This window comes from Anguilla rostrata, chromosome 7 (assembly GCF_018555375.3).
Source record: "Anguilla rostrata isolate EN2019 chromosome 7, ASM1855537v3, whole genome shotgun sequence".
Lineage (NCBI taxonomy): Eukaryota > Metazoa > Chordata > Actinopteri > Anguilliformes > Anguillidae > Anguilla > Anguilla rostrata.
The window spans coordinates 11,597,816-11,622,976 of NC_057939.1; the positions used below are offsets into that span (position 1 = coordinate 11,597,816).

The 25,161-nt window shown below is 46.6% G+C and overlaps 2 protein-coding genes across 4 annotated transcripts in view; both read right to left on the reverse strand.

Annotated features, from left to right (window-relative positions):
- LOC135259000 (metabotropic glutamate receptor 8) overlaps positions 1–10,784 on the reverse strand; it is a 161,138-nt gene extending 150,354 nt beyond the window's left edge. The window contains exons 1-2 of the mRNA XM_064342799.1: positions 10,524–10,784; positions 6,050–6,888 (exon numbers count right to left, since the gene is read on the reverse strand). Coding sequence (XP_064198869.1) covers positions 6,050–6,562 — 513 coding nt within the window. The 5' untranslated portion in view covers positions 6,563–6,888; positions 10,524–10,784. The remainder of the gene's footprint in view (positions 1–6,049; positions 6,889–10,523) is intronic.
- Positions 10,785–14,622: 3,838 nt separating this feature from the next.
- The window catches only part of LOC135259001 (zinc finger protein 800-like), a 36,365-nt gene continuing 25,826 nt past the window's right edge, over positions 14,623–25,161 (reverse strand). For all 3 annotated transcript variants that reach the window (XM_064342800.1, XM_064342803.1, XM_064342802.1), the window contains exons 4-7: positions 24,654–24,749; positions 24,399–24,542; positions 21,703–23,374; positions 14,623–16,906 (exon numbers count right to left, since the gene is read on the reverse strand). In XM_064342800.1, the coding sequence (XP_064198870.1) occupies position 16,906; positions 21,703–23,374; positions 24,399–24,542; positions 24,654–24,749 (1,913 nt within the window). In that variant the 3' untranslated portion in view covers positions 14,623–16,905. The remainder of the gene's footprint in view (positions 16,907–21,702; positions 23,375–24,398; positions 24,543–24,653; positions 24,750–25,161) is intronic.

A 25,161-nucleotide genomic window follows, 5' to 3' on the forward strand; every position in this document is an offset into this window, starting at 1 on the left:
TGCCCCCCCAGATCTGGAAATATGCCCGTTCTGGGATTCCCCCCACCCCAACCCACCCGCCCCCCCACCCCCCAAAAGCAGAAGAGAAATGTATTCAGCAAAAGTAAATACCATCTGAGACACAGCATTCCTCTGGAGGAAAGAGCTCATTACCATTTTTTTTTTTAAACGCTAGCAGTAGAAAATGAGGTCAGGTCCCTGCAAAGCACAAAGCAGAAAATCGGAAGATATCATCCTTTCATCCTTATGTCCTTTTACGCTCTTCCTGCGCTCAGACTGTTCCGGAAACAATTTCGCCATATACCAGACTCTAGACCCCTTCAGCCTCATAACCCCTCGTCTTTTCACTGTGCGCTTGCACTCTTTCACCTGGTATTGTACCTACACCCGCATGGCCTGACACCAACACCGTTTCACCCTGTATCTCTACACCCTTTCACTCTGTACCTCTACCCCTTCGGCTGGATACCGATATCTTACTCCATTCACCTTTTCACTTTGTGCCAATTACTTTCTGCTCTATACTATAGCTGAACACATTCATTCTGCACATATGCCTTACTGTCCTGTACTAAAGCACCCCCTATAATTCTGCCTGATACTCTGCCCCTATACTTTCGCTACTGTACCCGCATTCACAGTCTTCATGCCCCTTCTTCCTGCATCTACACCCTAGATCTACATACTGAATGAATCCTGTCCAAAACCTAGTTTTAAACGCAATGCCTAGTGAGACCGTAATTTCGGTCTCACTAGGCAAGAGGAAAAGGCGCAAGAGGAAATTCGGTACATTTGCAAATTCTGTTTAAGATATCACTGGCTGTGATTGATACTAACTCCACGTACATTGCTCAGATGCATTTTCACCCCCTGTTCCTGTCATTCGCACATTCTTTCATTAGACCGAAGATTTGTGCAGAGCGAGAGGAACCACAGAGGACGCCTTGAGGAGCAAATCGAATTCTCCCAGACACCTGAGAAAGCCCGTATTTTTCAGGAATGTGTCATCGCCCTGTTTATTCTCATATATTTTCCATCAAACCTCCCCAATTAATTATTCAATAAAACAATACTCATAAACAACAGATTCCCAGTTGGGAGGGGGCAGCAAAAGAGGCATACTGAGCTCCTATTATCCATAACTGACTCCCACCTGGCACAGATTCACAGGGCTCACCAAATTTTAAAAAATGACAACTAGTCTTATCATTGCCTGCGGATGGCACTGTCTGCCCAGGCTGGATAGGAGCACACCAAGTGATGCTGAAAGATGGTAAAGGGCTGTGATGATGCGGCAGCTGTTCCAGCAGGCTGTGTACCGCGAGCCCGTCCCTCCATCGCAGCTGTGGAACCCTCGGCTCAGTGAGGGGTGATCACAATTAATAAACACGTGGACCGGAAGGGTCCTGATCCTGTCACCTGTGCCTCCTGGCAACGGCTGCCCACCGCTGGCCACCTCAACCCCATCCCCTCCCCCCCCCCCCCACATCCCCACACACCTCCCCAATGCCCCCACCCCCAGGGAGAACCCCCCTCTCGAAGAGTGTGATTTTCGGACACGCGCAGAGACAAACAGGGCCAAAGCAAACTCGCCCAAGGAAGGAATCCATCCACTCCTCTGTCCCTCAATGCTCCTTTATTTATATCAGCGTGCCGAAGTGTTCACATAGCTAGTCATTCTCAGCCTGGCGCTAGAATTCGCACCCGCGCGGATGAGCTCTAACGGCGCGTCAGTGGGCGAGCGAGAGCGTTCAGCCTGAGCGTCAACCGACACCACACTCCCCGCTGTTTATAGGAACGGTAATTAAAAATATCTGCTTTGGTGACCCCCTTCCTCATCTCCTCACGTTGGATGTTAGACTCAGAGATTGACGGATGAAAGAGGAATATCACATATCCTGCTTACAGCTTAATATAATTCAGGGTGTGTGTGTGTATGTGTGTGTGTGTGTGTGTGCATGTTTGCGTGCGTGCCTGTGAATGTATGTGTGTGTGTGCGTGTGTGTGTGCGTGTGCGTGTCTGCGTGCGTGCACGTGTGTGTGGGTGTGTGCGTGTGTGTGTGTGTACATGTGTATGCTGTTTCAATCAGTGCTGATAAACTACATCTGGTTCATTATTTTCATGTCTTGTTATGAAATTATTTCAGGAAGTCAATTAAATTTCCACTTGTTGTCATAAAGGTCACATTTTTTGTTTTCTCAAACACTAGAGAAGGCTTGCCAGCGTCAGGCGGGAGATGTTAATGGCGTGGCGTATTTCCTCCTAATGAGAACTCCTGTTTGTTGTTTTAATCTGCCTCCGGTTCATTATTATTAAATTAATTCCTACGTGGAGAGGGGGGGGAAAAAAGGAACCAGAATCATTAAGATTCAGAAGGTTTCCTTCCCACTCCTCCACATTCTTGCTTGGTGTGAGTCACAGCAAAGCACAAACACGGTACACTTTGGTTCAGAACACCCTACAGGACATACTACAGTGTGCAGTACACCAGAGCATGCACACGCTACGTGCTACGTAGTTATCATATATTTATGGTAACAATATGAAGCTGTTCTGATTTTGTTTTCGTCACACCGTTGAATGTGACCTTTAAGCTGTTCAGCGAATGGGCAGGGTGAGGTTTAATCGTCTCCGGCAGTTCCTCCTTTTCTGTACGAATTAATGTGCATCTGTTTGGTAATTATGTTTTAATCTAATTGTTGTCTTCCTTGTGTAATGAAGCGTGTAATCGGCTTTAATCAGGAAGTGTCTCCACACTAGAACAAACATATTTATTGTACTGTTTGTGTTGGACTTTCAAGTTTAAACAAAAGCACATTCAAGCATGTCCTCACACCTATTCATTGACATCTGCGCCTATTTCTGTTACATTAAAGCGGTACTGTACACATACAATGTTTCAAATCACAAGAGATTCTTGGAAAGGGCTACCTCAGCAGTGAATACCAAGTAGTTGGGGTGCTATATTTTAAATAATCTTATTTCAACAATCTTTCTGTTGTGTGTAATTTGATGAATACTTAGAAACTTAGAAAATTTGAACACTTAGAATACTATGAAAACTTAGAGCTGCCTTTGAAAGCAAATATCAGCAAATAATATCTCAATAGCATAATTCCAATATCCTGTGGAACCAACGAAAAGTAGCCAGTCTACCCCAGGGGACACAGTTCAAGGGGGGACGCTGATTTCATCCGAGTAAATAGCCTCATAATCAATATTGTGCTGCACACAACAGATCTGTTGTACCTCTGTGGTGAACAAACCACCTCACCCACTCTGAATAAACAGTGACCAGCAACTGTTGTGTGTTACTTAAAGAGTTCCCTCAGAAATTCCCCTGCAGTGTTCTAGCTGGAGAAACAACCAGAGCAATATAGAGTAGCATAGCGAACATCTCCATGTGAAACAGCGAGTTTCACTGTAACACGCAGAGAAATACAAAGAAGCATAATAGACATTACCCCAATACTTTTTTTTTTACTCAAAACTCCCAAAAAGAAAGTGTCAATATTGAGCAAATATCCCTGCTTCCATTCTTTTCACCAGATCAGAATTCCTAAAAAACATTGTTGACCTCTCCCATCACTTGACCATTATCTATAAATGGTGAGGATATGTGGTCAGATATACAAGGTTTGAGAAGTCAGCTGACTCCATCTTCTTATATGCCTACTTCTTATATCATTACGTTTCTGACAGGGCTAACACAACCACTACACCAGAGTGCAGAACCTGGAGAACAGCAGAACAAAAGAACATTAGCTCGAAGCACTGGACACTCAGGAGTGCTTTAAATGCTATTTCACTTTTAACCCATGAAACAACAGGCTCTGACACCCTAAACAATAGCAGCACAGTAAGCTTCACCCGAGGAAACTGCATGCTCTACCTCAGGACACCATGAGACAGTACAGTAGACACGGTTTAAACACACAATTTAGCCGCAGCCTGCTGACATCTGACATTGGAAGAGTCCTTGACATTAACAGTGCCTGTCCATATGCCTTATCTGACATGTACACTCTCCTCAGACACCACCCACAGAGCTATTGAGATGCTCATTAGCGATTTGCACTAGGCTGCTTAGCTTTAATTTCATCCATTCCTTTCATGTCTTAACTTACTGGAGCTATATCTCCTCAGTTTAACATTATTAGCATGTCTTACATAACGGCTGAAGATTTCAAAAAGCCCAGAAAAAGATTTTTTTTTTCAAAAAAACTAATTTTAAAAAAACCATAGCCTGGACTCAATTAACATTCTCTTAATTTTGACTTTTTTTCTTCAGACTTTAATTTGGCAAGTTCAATAATCACCATAATAAATCACAATAACAATCCAATGGTATTTATGAAGAAAAACATGCAAACTTTTGCTTTTAAATCAAAGGAAAATGTTGATTGAATTCAGGCTGTTGTCCATACATGAAAACATAGATATATTACAGAACTTGTATGTTTATTTTTTATTCTGAGAGGCAAAGAGAAGGGCAAACATTATGCAGAAAACTATGATGGAAGGGAACCCCTTATTAGGAAAATTACGGTCTGTATATATTACTTCAATAGAGAAGGGGAAGTGAGTGCCCATGGTCAAGATGCCAAGACACCATATTATTTTACAGTGTGATTCAGCAAGGGTATCTAAAAAAACCACAGTGCCACCAAGTACCCTTCACACCACATTCACAGCTTGAGAAGAATGCAGACGATATTGCCGGCCTTCCTGCCTTTCTATTCGTTCCTAAGGCTTTTTTCCAATAATGATGCACTGCTGTAATGGAGAAAGGTCTACCGAAGGCCAAACTGGAGCCTTTGCTTCCTGAAAGGCACAGCAAGAGATATGATTGGCTTGCGGAGCCAAAGATCCATTTCCCTTGCAAAGGCAGATAATCGTACGCTCGTCCCGACACTGAGGGGTGTCACCTGCTGCAGTGTTGTCAGGTGCTTTTTTAGGTTCTTCCTAAATTCTCCGATGATTCACTTTTCAATTAACTGTCAATCCTCATTTGCAAATCACTGAGAAGCGGTATTAGATTATCACTGCACCAGTATGTCTATCAAATTTCAAAATCTGATAAATTTAGCTATTTTTAACCCTTGACAGATGTTGAATTTTTCATGAGACATGAAACAGAAGCTAAACCATCAACTGTAATGTGATACAAACGCAATATGACACAGAAAAATCACTCACATTCTTTAAAACCTATTGGGCAAATTTACATTGTGACTTTGGTTGTAATAAGAGGAGAAATCGACATGTGCACCAAGAAAAACCAGCCATCTTTAAAATTTGCACAACTCTCTTTTTAAACAGCAATCTTTGCAAATCATGTTTCGCGCGGTCCTTCAAAGCTTCGGAATGTAAACAGTACTGTATGTTTGCATGCTGAAATGGAACACAGGAGAAAAACAGACACAGCTACAGTTACTCGCGCGTTATTGAGAAGGCATTGCGTCCTTCCTTCGCTCCGAGCATCAGGCGCAAAACGTTGCGCAGTGTGCCCAGTAAACACAGCCCGAACCCGACAGCTCTCATCGCCAGCAGGCGCTGTTTGCCGCTCGACCTTTTGCGTCACCTTGTCTAACGCTCGGTCATCACTAAGTCTGAGCAGGCAGTCCAAACCCAGCCTAATTACCATACAGAGCCTGTAGCCAATTCCCAGAAGAGCACAACATCACTGAGTTTGCAGGGCTTAGATGAGGTGAAACAGGACTGGGAGCGCTTTAATTGGTTGTCATAATTGAACTTTATCAGCTCCAATAGCAAGCGGCGGGCAGCTTAAATGTTTTAATACCGTAAACGAAGTGTCAGAGCCTCGGCTGCCGGACCCACTTAACACCCAGTGACAAGCACAGCAAAACAGCAGAGCTGGGTTCCGGAAAGATCCACGGATGCGAATAGGGATCTTTCTCAGTGGGCAAGGCACAGCACAGACAACCCCCCCCCCCCCTCTCTGAGGCATACTGTCTCCCCCCCCCCACCCCGGGCCCCCCAGTCCTCAGAGCCGAAACCTCAGTCGGCCAGAGAAGGAGTCCATACCTTAAAGAGCCGCAGGATGTTGGCCACCATGATGGACACCGAGCTGGCGGCGGCGCCGATCACGCCGACGATCTTGTCGGGCTTGGCGAAGATGGGCGGGTCGCCGTTGGCGCAGCGGACGTCGGAGGCGTCCTTCTCGATGAGCGCCTGCACGAAGGTGAGCGACTGCTCCAGTGCGTAGGTGTCCCGCGAGCAGGTGTCCAGGACGCGCGCCCCCAGCGTGACGTTGGGCAGCAGCTCGGGGTCCTTGTTGATCTGGTCGATGGCGAAGAGCATGGCCTCCAGGCGGTGGATGCCCTTCTCCTTCTTCAGCTCCCCGCAGGGCACGCCCCGGTCGCCGCGGGCGTGCACGGGGAACAGCCCCCCCAGGATGACGTCGCCCTCCAGGCGGATGGAGTGGGCGTGCTCCTGCGCCTCGGTCCTCTGCATGGAGGTGAGCAGCCAGCAGCAGTTGGCCGTCAGCAGGAAGAAGCACTGGCAGGAGACGGAGCGGCGTTTGGAGTCCCTCGCCATGGCGACGCGGGGCGAGGGGCGCGCGGCGGTCGGGGAGCGGGGCGGGCGAGCGGCGGGAGATCGAAGCGGCGGACGACGGAGTGGCGGTGGGCGCAGGACGCAGGCGGGACCATCGGTGCCCCCCCTCCCCCCTCCTCTTCCTAGCAGCGCTGAGTCAGGTGTCCCGGGCCCGCGGTGGGGTACCCTTCCATCTGTATAACATCCCGGCCGCGTGGGGCTTGCATGGCAATAAAGGGGGGAAGATGGAGAGAGTGCTGGAGCAGGTGGAGGTGGAGGAGACCGGAGAGGTGAGCCTCAGAATCAGGCTGCTGTGCTCTCACATGTTCCTGCAGGAGAATTAGAGAAGAGCAGCCATCTCATCATCTCCCTCAACACTGAGGCTCACACACACCCTTGCACACACACACACACACACACACACACAGATGCACACACACACATACACACGCACACACGCATGCACACATACGCATACACACACACACACACACACACACATACACGTACACAAACACACACACAAACAAGCAGGCATACATGTACACTTACACAAACAGCCGCAGATGAACACACACAAACATGTACCCACACATACGCAAACAGATACGCACACGCATGCACTTATACAGGTAGACGGACACATGGATGCAGGCACACACAAGCACACATTCACAAGCAACAAACACTGCAAGCAGTGCAGAGTGAAAGCAATAAAGGCCATGATATGACCTTATTACTACCAGCTACATCTCTCATTAGCAGGGTGACAAATTGCATTTCATAACATGGATGTGGCTTGGCTATTCCCACTTGGGCCAAGTAACACCACCTCTAAAACGCATTCAGCAGAATTACTGTCTGGCATTCAGAATCGAGTGGTGAGGTCATTCATTAGCATCCATTAAACATTGTTATTAATGACATTAAACATCCTTCTGTGGCCATTCCGACAGGGCTGCCATTACACTGTGTGTGTGTGTGTGTGTGTGTGTGTGTGCGTTCGCAGGAAAACAATATATACAGAATTTTATATTCACCATAAATCTGGCCTCTCAAAACATATATCAGTGTCACAAGCTATAGACCCACCCCCATTTTATAAGCCATTTCCTTCTTTTTGTTTCACCAGTCCCTGACAGTTGGGCCTGACCACTTGCATCTACTTTTCTTCATATAAATGTCCCAAATTCTGCTGCCATTCTCCATTTGAAATGACATGACTTGTCAAGTTAACTCTTCCACAGTGCCCTCCATCTTGAGGCACAAACACTCCTCTTGTGTTTGAACAGAAGGCTAGGATTATTCCTGCGGGCAACCTCATTTCTTAAAACAAATTGTGCTAATTAATACTTTACTGAGATACACTGAACACCTCCTGCAATTTTGAGATAATAATGAAATTGTCTTTCTCCTTAATTAAATGGTGTATATCCAGCATGGAAAAGAAAACAGCCCACTGCACAGTAAAATGTCTAGTGTTGATTTAACTCTAATAGTGTTCATTCAACTCTTAACAAACAGCATTTGGTCCCATATTCCAGAGTGGTATCTGGTAAGAGTTGAATTAACACTGCTAGAGATGAATTAACACTGGACATATTACTGTGTAGGTATTAAGGGTTATTTTAGATCCCATAATACATTATATGTCTGGTATGATCTCAAAAAGAATAAATATTTGATGGGGATGGCTACCATAGATGGATGTACTGACTTTGTGTTTAGAAGTCTGTTTGAAAAGACCTGTTTTAAAGACTAAATAATTTCAGAATTTTTTCCAATTTACAATGAAACCACAAAAATAGCTCATTAATGTTTAAATAAGGCACATTTTAGACCACTGTGTAGAAAATCTGTTAAACGGGAACTAAATAATGTGTAGAATTACCTGAAGTATGGTAGAGGGAGAATAAAAAGAACTGCTGGGGAACTTATTCTATGAAATTTGACAACCAATCCTGCAGAGCAATGGCGATCACCAGCCTCATTAAATCGGAAGTTCGCCGCACGCCGCATACCCTAACGAACCATGCCTCGCGCTCCAAAATGCCTCTGCTGCGCAACAGTGCCACCACGAACAAACGCGAGGCACAGTTAGTGTAGTGCGCAACTGAAATTTGGGTGCGTTTTGCCTGCAAAATACGTTAGCAATTTCAATACGAGTACCCACCTTTCCAACTCGTTTCCTGGTTAAAAAGGGGCAGATCTAACGCTTCTGTGCATACAAATAACATTTTGCATAGTACATTATTATTTGTGATTGTCGAATGCAAATTTGTTCAGAATTTCCATTTCCATTTCCATTTCAATTTCACCAACCGTGATTGATCTCAGAGTCCTGTTTTACATAGAAAATGTGCAATTGTTGGATTCTGAGTCACTCGGTCAATTAAATGCATTGTTGTATAGCGCCATTCACAATTGAAACTATAACAGAGCTGCCACAGATTATGGTATCATGCCCGTAATGATCCTGCGCTACTGGGCGATTTCTGCGCATGCAAAAGTATCAATCATATTTTTTCCCCATGGGGAATGTAATGTATGAAGCCATGATAAAGATTCCTTTGTAAAAATGAATCTAAACACAAAACTTAATTGCATAATTAAATTAAAATATTTTCCGAATTCCGTGGAAAGGCTGACGTTCAACTTGCTAATAAGAATGATTTAATGAAGAATGATGGAATTCCAACACTTCGATCTTTATCACTGGCAGAAAGCAGAACGGTCTATTACCCTGGCAGGCGAGGTAAGTCCCATTTCTCTTTTTAATTTACACGAATCGGTATGTGTCAAGCTATACCATCTTCTGGCGATTCTATTATATTTTCTTCAACCTAACAACTCTCAGGGGATCTCTGTGCTCTTTTCAGAAACTGATAGCTTTTTTCTCTCATCCTGTTACTGAGGGAAAAGGCGCGATTTTCCCTCTCTCCCTCTGTCTCTGTCTCTTTCATAGCTACTGCAAGTGTTATCTGACAATCAATTACATGTTGCAAAACAAAGACAAACACAGCGCAGACAACCGACATATATCGAATATTAAATCGTCCGTCGAATTATTGAGCTGTTAAAAATAATATCCATATTAATTCATATTAACATCTCGTTTAATACAAACAGACGTTATAATGCAATATGCATGTTATTCTTAGTACAGACAAATCAAAGCTAGTATATCAGCCGTCTGAGCATACACATACTACTACCTAATTAAAAGAAGCACAGCTGCAGTATTGTTGTATATGTTTAGCATTTGGCGCTGAATATTCATGTGATCTCAAATCTCCGTATAATTCCGACCCACAAAATGATTGTTTTAGGATATTGCATACTGTTAAGAGCATCGTCAGTTTCTATCTACATAAAAGGCTTTGGGAAGAATGCATGAACCTCATCAGCGCTCAAAAGGGCACATCTTCACATCAGCCTTCCCGAAGAATAGCGAGAGAATATTTACAACAACCGAAAGCTTAAAATGCACATTTCCGACGAATTCCCTTAAGTAGAGGGAAGCATTCCCCATAAATAGAATATAATTTGCACAATTATAATGGGCTTATCCAGTGGTGTAAGAAAAAGCAAAGAGACATCACATTGCGTTATGAAAGCGCATTCCTTGGCTTTTCTGTAATGGAACTTCCTTGCAGAGCTCAGCACTTTTCCGAACGGTACAAAAACAATTTAAAACGGCATACAAACCTAGGGGTAATATCCGAGCACTTGAATATTTTATATTTACAAATGCTTCGCTTGCAGACATATTATATTTAGTTATTGGTTCAATTAAATAACGGAAACCACCAGAAATTTGGTCTAGAAGAACCCGTAGAACATCAAGAAACGGTGCGCGCAGATGACTCACAATGGGGGAAAAACCTGAAATCTAATGCTGAGTTTACCTCACATTTAAAAAACCATTAGCATAAGTAATAGCAACACTTGCTTATGAATCTACCTGCTGCTTGGAGGCTTGGGTATGGTTCCGTAGCTATGCATTCACAACCCGCTGGAAGCTTCACGCGTCTCTGTTCTCGGTGCTGAAAGGGACAGCGCTTCGAGAGAGCGCGAGCGCGTCTCCAAGTGAATCACAAAATACTCCCACCGGCCGTGATTGGTCTCCCAACTCTGTCTAATGCACCTCCGCAGCTTATCAGGCGCTCAATCGGTCTGCGGGAAGGAAAGGTTCCTTCATCTGGCTACTTTACATTATACAGGTTGTTTAGCGCGTAGCTGACGTTTCAGACTACATTAATACATTGGGTGGGGTGGGGTGGGGGGGTTGGGGCTAGTGGGGGGGCATGGGGGGGGGGGTTAACAGATTATCGTCAGAGAAGTCATTTAAACCCGGCCAGTGCAATTACTCATTACAGCCAGGACAATGCAAAACATACAACAACGAGAACACTACGTTTAGGCACCAATTATCCGTAACTAACATAAACGACAATATGGCAAAAATGTACCTGGTTACCATTTTAGAGACAACATCTACGTATTTCTTCCAATACTGAAAGACACAAATTGTGCACAGGCCTACTTTATGGTGACTTGAAATTATAATATAGGCTAGTATTAAGATTTGCCGTAGCATCGATCGATTTTGCAGCTTGAAACTGAATTGTACAATTGAAGATGCATCATTATTGTCAGCATCGGTCAACATAAAATATAATAAACAATTTGGAATTTGTTTTCAAGGATGCGTATTGAATTCGATGTTTTGCATATTTCCATGTCTGTTGAAAATCGATATTTTCTATTCAAGCAATTTGTTTCGGGCGCTGTTTCAAAATTCGTATTTGGAAAATGAAAGGCTGTTGTAGTCCATTTGTGTCCGTGTTTGATTCCTGAGAGGCATTCAAAGGCCATTTCAGTGCTCGGACCATGGCAGCTTTAAAAGACAGAAGACTTGCGCCATCTAGTGTCCGCACAAATGCATCTCACCCTCGTGCCTTAACTGCGTTTTGCACTTTCCTTTGCTTTTCAACCGTGCAGGTTCACAGGAAGCCAATAGGTCCACTCTCCGAGGACGTATAATTCTTTAGTTAAACTGTGTACTGAAATTAGGAAGCCTCAATAGATTGAATCCTTGTGTATTTACAGGGTCCCAAATATTCATGAGTCTTATTTCCATCTGTGTTGGCACTGAGCTACAGGTGAGCAGGTCTGCCTCAGGTGATTTTATTTTTCAGCGTATTGATTTTCTTCTGTTATATGATGCTTTTAAAATTTTACAGGGTCAGTCCTCCATAGAATCGGTTAAAAAGTTTCCACCGGCACAGTCTGTCTAATTGTGAGATTTATAATGGCACGCTAGAAGAAAGCACCAACGGGCTGATTCCAGTCCACTGATTTGATTCTCAGAAAAATAACTATATGGCGATGTCAGACAGGGCATGCGCCAGTATGCTTGGACTGTGAATTATTAACCTTTTTTCATTAAATGATCATAAAGTTCAAATAAGAACACCTCTGTCAGGTGAGTTTAATGTTGGACAGCTCTTCTACAATGGGCAATTTAAATTACATAACAATGAACAATAAGCAGCAACTTAAATGACCTACAAATATATTTAAAAAGTAGCGGCCTGTTGTCAGCAGTTTGATTAAAAGGCACAGGCAAATACAATGTTATAGAAAACCAAGGGCTATAAAATAAAACAGCAGTGGTGAATGGGGGGGGCTTTAACAGTAGACTAACAGCCTGTTCGAATAAAAGCACTTTTCCTCAACTCATGAGCCAACTGCCAAATTCATCAGCCTGTCCTTTCTAAGCCTAACAGCCAACTTGGACAAGCCTTTTGTGAACAGAGAACCACATGAACGGGGCTTTCTCCAAACTGGAATTCTGTGGGAGGCAGTGCTTCTTTCGGTCAAAGTTAAGCCACATATGTCTCACACATATAACATCTTATTAACAGGTCATGGTATTCCCTAGACTATTTATTTTGGGCTGAAGTCTGGTGTGTGGGTTTCCGAGTCACGCTTTGTCTTCTTTTTTTGCTGGCTGTGTAAGGGGGTTCCATGTAATACATTTGACTCTATTTGTTCAGTTCAGTAGTGGCGGATGGTGGACAGCATGGCGGGTTGAGGGGGGTGTAGCAGAATTTAAATGTGACGGGTTCCTGTGAGGACATTAATGCAGGAGTAATTACTGGGTGTGTTACAATGTAAGACTTAAAATATTTCAAATCAATTAACATTACTCAGCCAGTAATACAAAACCGTTCGATGCGTTATTAATGTCATATTACAATGACAAAGACATTAAAAAATTCAAATAAAAAGGTACATTTGAATTAACATTACTCAGCCATTCTAGTCACAGACCTAACTGCATTGGGAATGCAATGCCATGTACAGTAGGTATGATCTGTTCTTCTTTGGGCAGGCCCTACATGTACACATGTCATCGGAACCAAAGACCTGCATTTTGTAACAGCTCATTTATTGCTTATAGATTAATTATAAAAGATGATAGACAGCACAGCTACATATATGGAAAGATGGGGCCGAATATAATTTACTGTATATTGCAATACTTACCTGTATTCATGTTTTTAATGTGGAGTTTGCTGTTAAAAACTTTCTTTAAATAAGATACACTTGTGGACCCATACTTCAATAAAACATATCCACATTACTTTGCCAAATTTAGCCAGTAATTTCATTGCTACCTTTGTGAATTGAATTGAAATGAATTGGAATATCTAAATATCATTATCAAGTTGCATTATTAGGCAGTTGGTTACATAAAGTGCATAAAGTGTAATTGAGCTAAACATACATGCATGCAGACACACATACACACACACACGATTACCAAGAAAAAGACCAAGTCATTCCTTTTCCGATGAGTCGCTCAGATTGTATGACACAACCAGATCAAAATGAGCCAATATTACTTGTACAATGTCTTGAACCCATAAACTGCATACAGCAATATTTCAATTTGTTTACAAGCTTTATCATTTTTACTCACTTACCTTTTTACATGATATAGTGTTAGAGATGCAAGAAAGACTGCCTGCGTGTTCTCAGTGTGATTGTACTGATTCAACACCTTCCATTGCATTGTTGGTACATTGCACCTATTTCACATAATTAACTGTAAATTGGATGGAAACAGTATACTGGATCCACAAGGCAAAATCTGCGGAAACCCCGTAACAAGCGCACTCAAGACACTAGCAAGACACTGATTTGAAATAAATGGTCATGACAACATGGATCAACAGAAAGTCAAAAACAGATTTTTATGGTGTATGCCCTTGTATGACTAAAACAGTATTAGCAGAGCGGTTGGGAAGCCAAAATGATCAATAAAGCAGTCATGGCAACGTCTACTGAAAACCTGCATTCCTGTGCCAGCTCTCGGGGAATACGATTTTTTGTATTCAGTTTGATCTGAAGTCTCGGGAAGACTTCCCTTGCGCGAGCAGACTTCCCTTGTGTGAGCCTTTCTGACTGTCAGACCAATGACAGGCAGCGTCTGTGCCATTGCGCTGACAGTTTTGTGATTCGGCAGAAGTTAATGACGCGTAGCGCGATTGTGTGCTTTAGCGGTAATGGAGTCTGAGCATATAACCGGGGCTTGATCACCAGGCTCTGATTCCTGCTGTCGCACCCTTGAACAATTAAGCTGAAATACTGCAGCGAAAACCCAGCTTAAAGCTTTTGGGAGGACTTTACGGTGACATGCTAAATTTACCCCGGAGAGACTTCACAGTGTCAGTTTTCTCCCATGCAAGTAGAAAATATAAGGTAAAATGTTTAGTCACTTAGTAAGGCATATATCGTAATAAATAAGCTGTATTCTATGCAAATTGCACTGGATTAAAAATAAATTTAAAAAAACTGATAAGCAATGAACAACTCGTACAAATCTCTAATAATTACCTTCCCAAAGCAGGATCCATGCCTACGATTTTCAGATCCCATGTGACACACATACGAACACACATGCATAGGTACTCACATACGCACACAAACATGTACACGCGTATCGCACATGCACACAGCACACACACAAAAACACGCACATAGATCCTTTCTCTTGGTTTATTACTGAAATACAATGCATTCATCCAGCATCAAATACATTCAGTGAACATTAACAAGCAACAGTTATCTTACTACTTTCTTTTTTTTCCTATTAGTTTCATTGGTTTAGTGCAATGGACTGGGAAGACTACACTTACTTCTGGATTAAGTAGACAATCTAACGTTGCTTTAGTTGATGGAGGGGCTGATGCTAAGGATGTGAGGACAGTATTCATTTAAGTACACCCCTTTGAGTGGGATGGTAAGAGTCCAGTCACATGACTGAACACATGACTTAGAGTTCAAGAGATTACCACTGTACACTGTAATTCAAGTGTACTATAGTTAGTATGTGTGCAGAACTCTTAGCTAAACACTCTTAAGAGCGTATGCTGGGCTGCCTTATAGATACAGTGCTTGCTAATGCATATATTTATTTTAACAGATTGGACTTACATATTATAATACCTAATAGGTTTCAGAAGAGGAATTCGTGAATGAAAAGAAAAGTATATATTTCTGGTGAGACCTAACCTCAATCACCACTGATTACCATTAACATTGCAAAGCGATCACAGTGCCGTCACATTTTGTAGGGCTGAATAGGTTGCTTTCTCTGGTTAGTTTGAGAAAAAAAATAAAAAATAAAGCAAACTATTTATTCAGAGTAGACTGGCTAGAACTGCCTTGAGCATAAGTGAAAAATAACTTATGGTTATTTGAACCAACAATGAAAAAACAACAGCCGTCATGGAACATCCTATTAGCTAAAAATTAATCCAATCCCTATATTTTCCTGAAGGATGAGCTCCAAGACACATTTCCCACATCAAAGGAAACAGAAACCAATCAAGCAAACAGCTCTGAACTTCATTCTAACATTTGGCCCTTCAAAGCTTTGGGTTGGAACTTGGACCCACTATAAAACTTCTAGAAATGTGAGCACACGTCGGACGTTTTAAACTTAAGCACTGGCTTCACTTCACAAAGACGCTGCTTTTCTCCAGTGACTCCGAACATATTTACAAGCCAGCGCAAATAGAAAATATGAAAAGGTAAAAAATAGTTGTCTGAAACATCGCTTCCTTTCACCGAAAAAGGTACTGTACCAAATGAACGACACGCAAAATAAAACCTCTTCCAAAATAACTCTTCTCAGTTACAAAAATAATCCTTTCACTTTAAACTCTTTAAATAGCTTTTCTCTCCTTGTGTTGCTGTGTGTGTGTGTGCGGACAGAGACCACACACACATCCTTCTTTGCTCAGTGTTCACTCTCCACATCTTGTTTGTGTGTGAATATGGGGTGGAAACTATCCCTTTAAACTGTTTTTGAACTTCTATAATTCACACCACCATTAACATAAATTGAATTTTTACAAACAGTTTTATGCATCTGCACTATATTCCAATGACCCTCAGGGGGAAATTGCTGAAAAATAGTAGCCAAGTCAGTACTGTTCACAGCCTAACATGAAAAAAATTGCAATTCCCTCAAAACAGTTTCCCAAAAACTTAAGACCAGGGATACAGACTTTCTACTGTGGTGCTGGTAGAGCAGGGTCAGCACTCAACTAAGGCTAGGAGCTTGAACACCTTCAGTGCCATTTCATTCAGGAGCGCCGCAGAGGAGCTAAACAAGGGGGCAATGAGATGAACTGAGAGATGCCAGAGCGGTGGGGGCGGGGGGGGTGGCTTATTGGTTTTGGACGGCCCCGTAGCCCGTCAAATACTGACACCAAGAGCCGCGGGATTCCGGTGCTCCAGCTCCCCTTCCTGAAAACGATTTGTGAGGGAAAAAGTCGTGACTGTGATCTGAGCGCTGGTACATGGGCCTACACGTGGGGAAACAAAATGGCTCCTAACCTACGGACAGCAGTGCCGAAGCACCCGCCTCAAGTCCACACAAGCGGCTGAGAGGTTGTGAACATCTGCGCGCTGATCTACGCCATGTGTATATATGTATGTATATAAGTATATATATATATATATATATATATATATATATACACACATATAAGTACATAAGTATATATATATATATATCCTTATCCTACACCAGATTCCAAGGATGGATTCGGAAAGCACATGTTGAGTCTGTTCATGGCTAGCTCCTCTCTCTCACTCCCACATTCACTCACTCGCCTCGCCCCCCCCCGCCCCCCCTGCCCCCCTCCCCCCTCAGAAAGTTCTCGTCCCAGCTCTCCTTTCTCATCGTTAGTGGTTTTCTCATCCGTGACGTTTTCTGGTCTCGACTAAGAATCCAGTGCAAGTGTTCCACACTCCAGCCGAGATCTGAGAAAGAGAGAGACAGACAGAGAGAGAGAGAGAGAGAGAGAGACAGACAGACAGAGGGAGAGACGGAGAGAGAGGCTATTAATACAGTGATTAAAGGCTGGTTTTCAATGCACCATATCCTCATTTGTTCTGCCGAAGACCCAGGGGACCCGGTCCCTCCCCAACGCACTGCAAGAGCGACCAGCTGTTTCCGTTTGCTGCAGAAATGCACGAGCCCCTGTCCCCGGGGGGTAGGAGGAGTGGCGGAAACCCACTGCGGTGTTCCGAGGAGCGGAGGGAGGGAGGGGAGAAGCGGAGTGATACAATGCATCCACAGAAAGAGAGAGAGAGAGGTCAACAAGGCCTTTTAGTTTTAGCCTTATCTGGAATTAAGGCAAATTTCCCACAATCCCCCCCATCGGCTCATTAGTCATTAGAGTGACTGGGAGGCCCCCGCCTGACATAGATGGAGCTCGTGAACACGGCTGAGTTATTTACTTGTTATTAGAAGTAGATATCCTGTTTGCAAACCTCCCCGCCCCCGCAGACCCGCCTCCCCCCCCCCCCGGCCACAGAGCGTGCGCGGGTCGGGCTTCCCCTAGAGGGAGTCATTTAAAGCCAGAGGTTAGCGCGACAGCGGCTCATTTCCAGGGCTCAGGACAGGATCCATATTTCATTAAGACACAGAGAGGGGGGGCGGGGGGGCAGCCTGGAGAGATCCTCCACACGGAGGCCCGGGGGGGGCTCCAGGATTCTCATTAAATCCGGCCTCTGGCCTCAGCTCCCGGTGTCGCCGGCGCCCTCTGCACCGGGCCCCTTTCCTGGGCGGCAAACACGTGCGTTTCAGCTCCACCGGAGAGACGCGGCATCTTCGCCCGACACACCGGTCCGGCGGGGCGTCGGCTGCTTTCGTTAATGATGTCACTCAGCCGCCGTGCCTCCTACGCCTCATCTCTTCACCTCGAAGTCTGCGTGGCGTGGAGCGGTCCTGTACAAACCTCCGCTTCTTCCCGCGCACGTAAAAGTGCACGTCTGCAACGCAAGCGCAAGCCTCCTGCGCAGTGACAGATCGTGTTACAGGTCTTCGTGTTTCTTGGCATGTGAAAGATTGATTTTATTCCCCCCCCCCCCTCGATGGTCTGGGTTAGTCGAGCGGGCGATGGGAGAGAGGAGCCGGGCGAACGCGCGAGAGCCGGGCGAACGGACGCGATACGTCGGACGACCCCCGGCCGAGATGTCACAGCGGGGGGAAATCGTCGGTCGGCTCGTGGAAGGCGCACGTAATCGCATTGTTTGGCCCTCGTTTTGATTCGCTTTGCTTCATGCCGTCAGCTCCAGTCACTCCAGGGAAACTGCCGCTGGGAAAGCAAACAAAAGAGTAAAGATGTGTCTGATTTCTCTGTCAGGCCAATCTATTATACAGCCGCTGCAAATTCCACTCCGACTGTCACACCAAGGAGCAGCTTTCATACGAGACAACAAAAAACGTACAAATATTCATGCTTTTTGGGCCACAGGCGTGATATGCAGCGTTTTAATAGACACTAAGGCTGTCTCAAATGGGGATTGCAAAGTTTGTTAAAATAATAAACATTTCAAAACTTTTTGACCTAAAAATGATGATTTTTCGCTTTAAAACGTCAAAGCAGTACAAATAATACCAAGACCTAGCAGCTCAGAGATTTTATAAATGCTTTGAAACATGAGCATTTTTAAAGAACTCTGCAAATGACAAATGAATATTTATTAGCGAGCCCAATAACTGCCTGGCTGTAGAAACAGCAGCAGCAGTAAAACTCAGTCACATCGAGCCAGATACTCTCCATCATTAAACCAGTCTTCCGAAAAAAGACACATTGTAACTCGGTCACACCCAGGACATTCATGCGAGACAGTGAAACAAGGGACACCTCCGTTTATACTTCACTAATTCATTTGAATATTCTACAGCTCCCACAATCCATTACTCAACAAAACCAAAGCCCTGCTTCTTCCAATCCCAGGAGCTGTGCAGAACTGCCCTCCTTTGTATAAACTGCTGCTTGGAGATCGACATGACAAAGCTTCCCGGGATAGAAAACTTCAATGTTTCAATGAATCATACATTACTTCCACATTTTTTTTTAAATGGTAATTTTCGACCAGAACATGGAATTGGAAATGGCGCCTTTCAAGTTACATTATGCACCCAGGCTTAGCTAGAACAAAGGGTTCTGCCTCTGCCCTCGTAGTTAGGTTTCCATGGGAAACACTTCGCAGGGTCATACGTTGCCATCTTCCACTCTGTGTCTCAGCCTGTTGCCCATAGCTCCTCCCCAATTCCCTGTGCTCGTTCCCTCTCCCACCTATGGGGCACCTGTCCCACTCCAGCCCTCCACCCCACCTCCGTATGCTTCCACACAACCTGTCCTGGACCGATCACATGGACGGATAATTGACCTGACCGCACCTTGTTTCTATGAGCTCGCACCCTGAGCCGGCCAGCAGAGGATGGGCTCCTACTATGGAGCCTGGTTCTTCCCGTGTGGCGTTCAGTCAGTTCTTCCCTTGCCTCTGTCGCCTCTGGCTTGCTCTAAGGAAGCTACGCCAGAGTACACTGTGCAGGGCAATGAGACAGATTCTTTGTGTAATGCAACGTATAAATAAAATCTGATTTGATTTGAGTCCCCACACCTACCCATCAGTGGCTATTTTACACAAAACAATACAGCAGGAGGATGCTAAAACCGATTTAAGAAGAAGCATATCTCTCACTGCTGGCAACTGGTGGGTGTCTGGCATGTCACTGGGAGGAACTAATATAGGGGTAACTCGGTGAAATAAGATAAACAAACGGGTTTTAAATGAAAGGCTGTGTTGCCAGCGCTCCAAGATTGATTTTTTTAGATGAAGTTAAGCCTGCCAATAAAAGGCATTTCTCGTGTAACTTCGGCTGAACGGAGTGTCATTTCCGAAAGGTGCGCCCCACACACACAGGCACGCCCGCGGGGAGCGAGGAGGGAAGCACTTCAGCGGCACTGCGCTCTCCTCTGGGAACACTGTCGCGAAAAGAACAATGATTAAGTTCCCCTTTTCCTTACGTGAACCCTTTGAAGAGTAGGGTTTTTGGAATGTTCTTTTCAAAATTCCAAGTTGAGTGTTCTAGAACTCCACTGCTTTCAGTCAGCAGTAGTCATGGTGACATCAGCATTAGAATGTTGTCTAATCACACAGTTGTGATTTTATACATTCTAGGCCTTAAATAATTTAAATTCTGAAACACTGGTCAGAGTAACTGCGATCTCATAAACACACAAATAATCCAATTCTTGATCTCACCCATAAAGACAACAGAGGAGATCCTGTGGCAGACATCAGATAGCAGCATGACCTCTCCTGCTTATCATGACCTTACCACGCATGGCATGCTTAGGGCCCAAAAGCCCCTGTCATTGAGAAAATAGATGGAATTTGCAGGAAGTAAATCTGGCACTTCTGAACACTACCATAAAAAAGATCTGCACATCAGGGACATTGCAAACAGACACAGTAGGGCTTCTATGTGCTACAGACACTGTAGGGCTTCTATGTGCTACAGACACAGTAGGGCTTCTATGTGCTACAGACACTGTAGGGCTTCTATGTGGCTCATCCTGTTAAGAGACTGCTCCAATGCATGGACAGTGGCACATAAATAATATATCTCTCGTGTCAGGCTCGGTGCAGTTCTTTCCTGGGTTACTTTCCGGTTGCGATGTTCCAGCTTGCATTCCGCCACGGCTCCTCTTCGGGGACATCACCCAATTCAATTCACCTTGTAGAAGCCCTTGGAATCTCATTTTTTGTACCACTGCAATGTCTCGCTGGCTGGTTTACCAGGCCACCAGGCAATTGTGCTGAATTCTGCAGCCAGTTTGGTCTTCAAGCTCCGTAAATTCACACACACAACTGTTGAATCATTGAATCTGAACACACAAAAATGGTTATTCAGTTACTAAGTAAAAGGTTCCTTCATGCAGTTAACGGTCAAACCAAGAAACGCAGCATATGAGAGCAGTTTAAATAGAACACGCACACAAATTTAAAAAGCTCAGAGTAGTCTCCGCAATGCCTACCGGTGGAGTGAGCACACGCACCTGGGCTGTGTTAGCGAACCAGCCCAGGTGCTTAAAGGAGTACTCCTCTCCACGGTACGGGGCTGAGACCAGGAGCTCGGACGTTAGGAGAGAGCACGAGTCTGTTTGTGAAAGAAGCAAAGCGAAAGGAACAGAGCTGAAGAGCTGAGGAGCTTGAGTGAACACAGAACCTTTCTCTGTTTGCTGTTTTCTCTGTTGTTTTAGTTCATTATTTAAGCCTGGAACCTGCTAGGGGGAAGGGGGAAGATTTTTTGTTATTTGTTTTTTTTGTGGGTGGGAAGCGCTCTCTCTCTCGCTCTCTCTCTCTCTTTGGTAATTCGGTAACTGCAGTGGAAACCCACAAGTGCCGCATCTCCCTCCCAGGAATGCTGTGTGACAGAGCACATCAGCAAAGGTTTTGTGGGTGAACATTTGTCAGGGCAACCGAGCGCCGTGGACGATGTGCGCGACATCTGGATCAGACTCACCCCTCGCTGTATACCTGTGCCGCATTTAAAAAATCTGAAAAACTAAATGCCGCACACCACTCAGAAAGTTTAACGGAGTATACAAAACACTGATCAACAAACACATTTGCGGGTTTTCACTGGGGTGAGGGCTCTGAACGACTCTCAGGCTCATTAATCAGAATGCATCTGGCAGGCAGTACGAACCTCCACTGAGCAGAACCCGGTCGCGGTTGCTAAGGAACAAACATACCATATGAAGGCCTTGGACCGCGTGCTCCGGCCTTTGGTCCTGCCGCCGTCCGCGGAGCCCAAGGCGGCCCTCTTGTGGGTCCTCCTGTGCTTCTCCAGGAAGAACTGCTTGGCGAAGGCTCTGCCGCAGACCTCGCAAGCGTGGAGGGAGAAGTTTTTGGTGACCTTCACCTCGGCGCTGGCCTCCAGGGCCTCCTGCCGGCGGGTGAGGGGGCTGCCGGTGTTGGGCTCCTGCTTGCGGGTGGCGGGGGACCCCGCGGGGGGCTCCTGCTTGCGTGTGGCGGGGGACCCCGCGGGCGGCTCGTGCCGGCCGTTGACGTCCTCCCTCGACAGCCCCCTCTTGACCGCCGGGTTGAGGACGATCTCCGCCGGCTTCTTGATGGCCCGGCTCTCCAGGTTGGGGATGATCTTGGCCAGGTAGCGCGAGGACTTCTTGTGCACCACGGTGATGTGGCGGATGACGTCGCGCTTGCGCCGTGAGTCGTAGTTGCAGATGGGGCAGCGGTAGAACTTGATGTAGATGTCGTTGCCGTCCGTGTGCATGTCGATGTGCTTGGTCAGGTTCTGCTTGGAGGAGAACTGCCGCTTGCACAGCTTGCAGTAGAGCATCTTGAAGTCGAAGCCCACGGACAGCTTCCCCACCTTGTGGGACCGGGGCGCCTCGTTCTCCTGCTTCACCTTGCTCTTGGGGGTCGCCGACGCCCCCTTCCTGTCCTGCTCGCTCTGAGAGGCGGGGCTGACGCCGGAGGAGGCGGCTTCGGACAAGTTCTCGTCTTTGGCGGGGGTGGAGGCGGAGCCGGGGGCGGAGCCGTTCTCCAGGATGTTGATCTTGTGGACGATGCGCAGGTGCCTCCCCAGCATGACCTTGGAGCTGTACTGCCTCCGGCACATCAGGCACTTGCAGGCCACCAGGTTGTACTGGGTCTGGGGGAGGGGCTTCTGCTTGCGGGGGGAGCGCGGGGGCTCCAGGGACAGCGGCTGGCCCGGCTTGGTGGCGATGTCGGGGGTGATGGTGTCGCGGCGCAGGCCGCGGTGCACCTCGTCGAAGTGCCGGCGCACGTTGGCCTTGGTGGCGAAGGACTTGCAGCACATGGGGCAGTCGCGGCCGGCGGAGGCGGGCGGGCGGGAGGGGCGGCCCCGCACCGTGGAGAACAGGCTGATGGGCACCGTGTGCGTCTCGGTGAACTTGCACAGCTCGTCCATCTTGGTCTTGTGCATCTTGCGGCAGTGCCGGCGCACGCTGCGGTGGGAGTTGAAGTCCTTCCCGCAGAGGCAGCAGGAGACCTTGTAGTCCTCCTCCTCGTTGGCCTCGGCCTCGTCCTCCACGGGCGCCGTCAGCCCCTTCGCCTCCTCTTCCTCCGCCTCCGGGTCCGCCTCCTGCTGGGAGGCCGCCTCGGGCGCCTCCTCCCCCGCCGGCTTGCTCTCCTCCTCTTCGTCGGGGGCGTCGGCCGGCTGCTCGTCGGGGTCCGGGTCCTCCGGGGACGGCGGACGGGCGGGGCTCTGCTCCCCGTGGAGGGAGGCGGCGTCCTCCGCGGCTATCCGCTGGAACACGGCGTTCTGGTTGGTCTCGATGGGGTCCAGCTTCACCACGTACTCCGGCCTGTCCTTCCGCGGGTAGATGGCCTCCAGCAGGTCCCTGATGGCCTGGCTCTGCCGGTCCTCCGCAGGCGGGTCTGTGGAGACACGGGGGGGAAAAGAACAACAGCGAAAAGCCATCAGCTCGCATGCGAGTCTGAGACCTGCCCGCCCCCCCCCCCATCCCCTTCTCGTCTGTCAGCGCTCACAGGGGACTCCATTTTGAACTCAAAGGTCTCCGGAAGGGAACATGGAAACAGAGGAACAAACAGCCACACAAAAAGAACAAGAGAGACAGAGGCAGAGAACCGGGAGAAGAACACTGACATGGAGGGAAGAGAGGGAGGGAGAAACGGTAAATGGAGGGAAGTGAGGGAGGGAGTAACGGTAAATGGAGGGAGGGAGAAACGGTAATGGAGGGAAGTGAGGAGGGAGAAACGGTAAATGGAGGGAAGTGAGGGAGGGAGAAACGGTATACGGAGGGAAGTGAGGGAGGGAGTAACGGTAAATGGAGGGAAGTGAGGGAGGGAGTAACGGTATACGGAGGGAAGTGAGGGAGGGAGTAACGGTAAATGGAGGGAAGTGAGGGAGGGAGTAACGGTAAATGGAGGGAAGTGAGGGAGGGAGAAACGGTAAATGGAGGGAAGTGAGGGAGGGAGTAACGGTAAATGGAGGGAAGTGAGGGAGGGAGTAACGGTAAATGGAGGGAAGTGAGGGAGGGAGTAACGGTAAATGGAGGGAGGTGAGGGAGGGAGTAACGGTAATGGAGGGAAGTGAGGGAGGGAGTAACGGTAAATGGAGGGAAGTGAGGGAGGAAGTAGGAAATGGAGGAAGTGACGGTAAGGGGAAAAGCGGTATATGGAGGGAATGAGGAGGGAGTACCGGTATACGGAGGGAAGTGAGGGAGGGAGTAACGGTAAATGGAGGGAAGTGAGGGAGGGAGAAACGGTAAATGGAGGGAGGTGAGGGAGGGAGAAACGGTAAATGGAGGGAAGTGAGGGAGGGAGTAACGGTAAATGGAGGGAGGTGAGGGAGGGAGAAACGGTAAACGGAGGGAGGTGAGGGAGGGAGAAACGGTAAATGGAGGGAGGTGAGGGAGGGAGAAACGGCACGGCCACTGACCGGCGGCGTCGGGCTCGCGGCGGAAGCAGTAGAACTCCTTGTGCGTGATGAGGTTGGGCAGGCCGCGGAACAGGCTGCGGCACAGCTTGCACTCAAAGATGGTGTCCACCTCCTTCAGCAGGAGGTGCTTCAGCTGGGTGGTGCCTGCGGAACCAAACGGGTGAGGGGAGGGGTGGAGGAGGGGGGTGGAGCACGTTAGCGTCCCGAGCCAAAGAAGCGGAGGTGGCAGCGAAGGCGAAGACGTGACTCTCCTACCTGAGCGGAAACACTCGATGATCTGCTGGATGCCCGATTTGGAGGTCTGAAGCTGCTGCTGCAGCAGGGGGGGATCCCCTGGCTCCACGAATAACACTGAAACACACACACACACACACCACTGTTAAAATCTGCAAGTCTACGCAAATGAATTATGCTTCAAGCCAAAAAAGAACAATCATAATTACACATCACGTGGACTCCCTGTGGAACAAATATTTGCTTGCTGTGTGATGAAAATATACATATGCTCTTTCTACCCACTTTACTGAGGGTTTCCATATGGCCCATTTTTAACAGTCCAGAAAAGCACAGTTTCCAGCCTCCAGACACTTGTTCATAACAAGCACGGAAAGAAGGAAGCCAGATCCACAAGATGACACTTGCAATTTGCTCACAATGGTAAGCAAGCACAGCTGAAGACAGCATACCTGTCTCACCAAATGCTGTGAATTTCATCCCAATTGAATCTGAATTATCAGAAATTATCACCTGTGACATGTTGCAT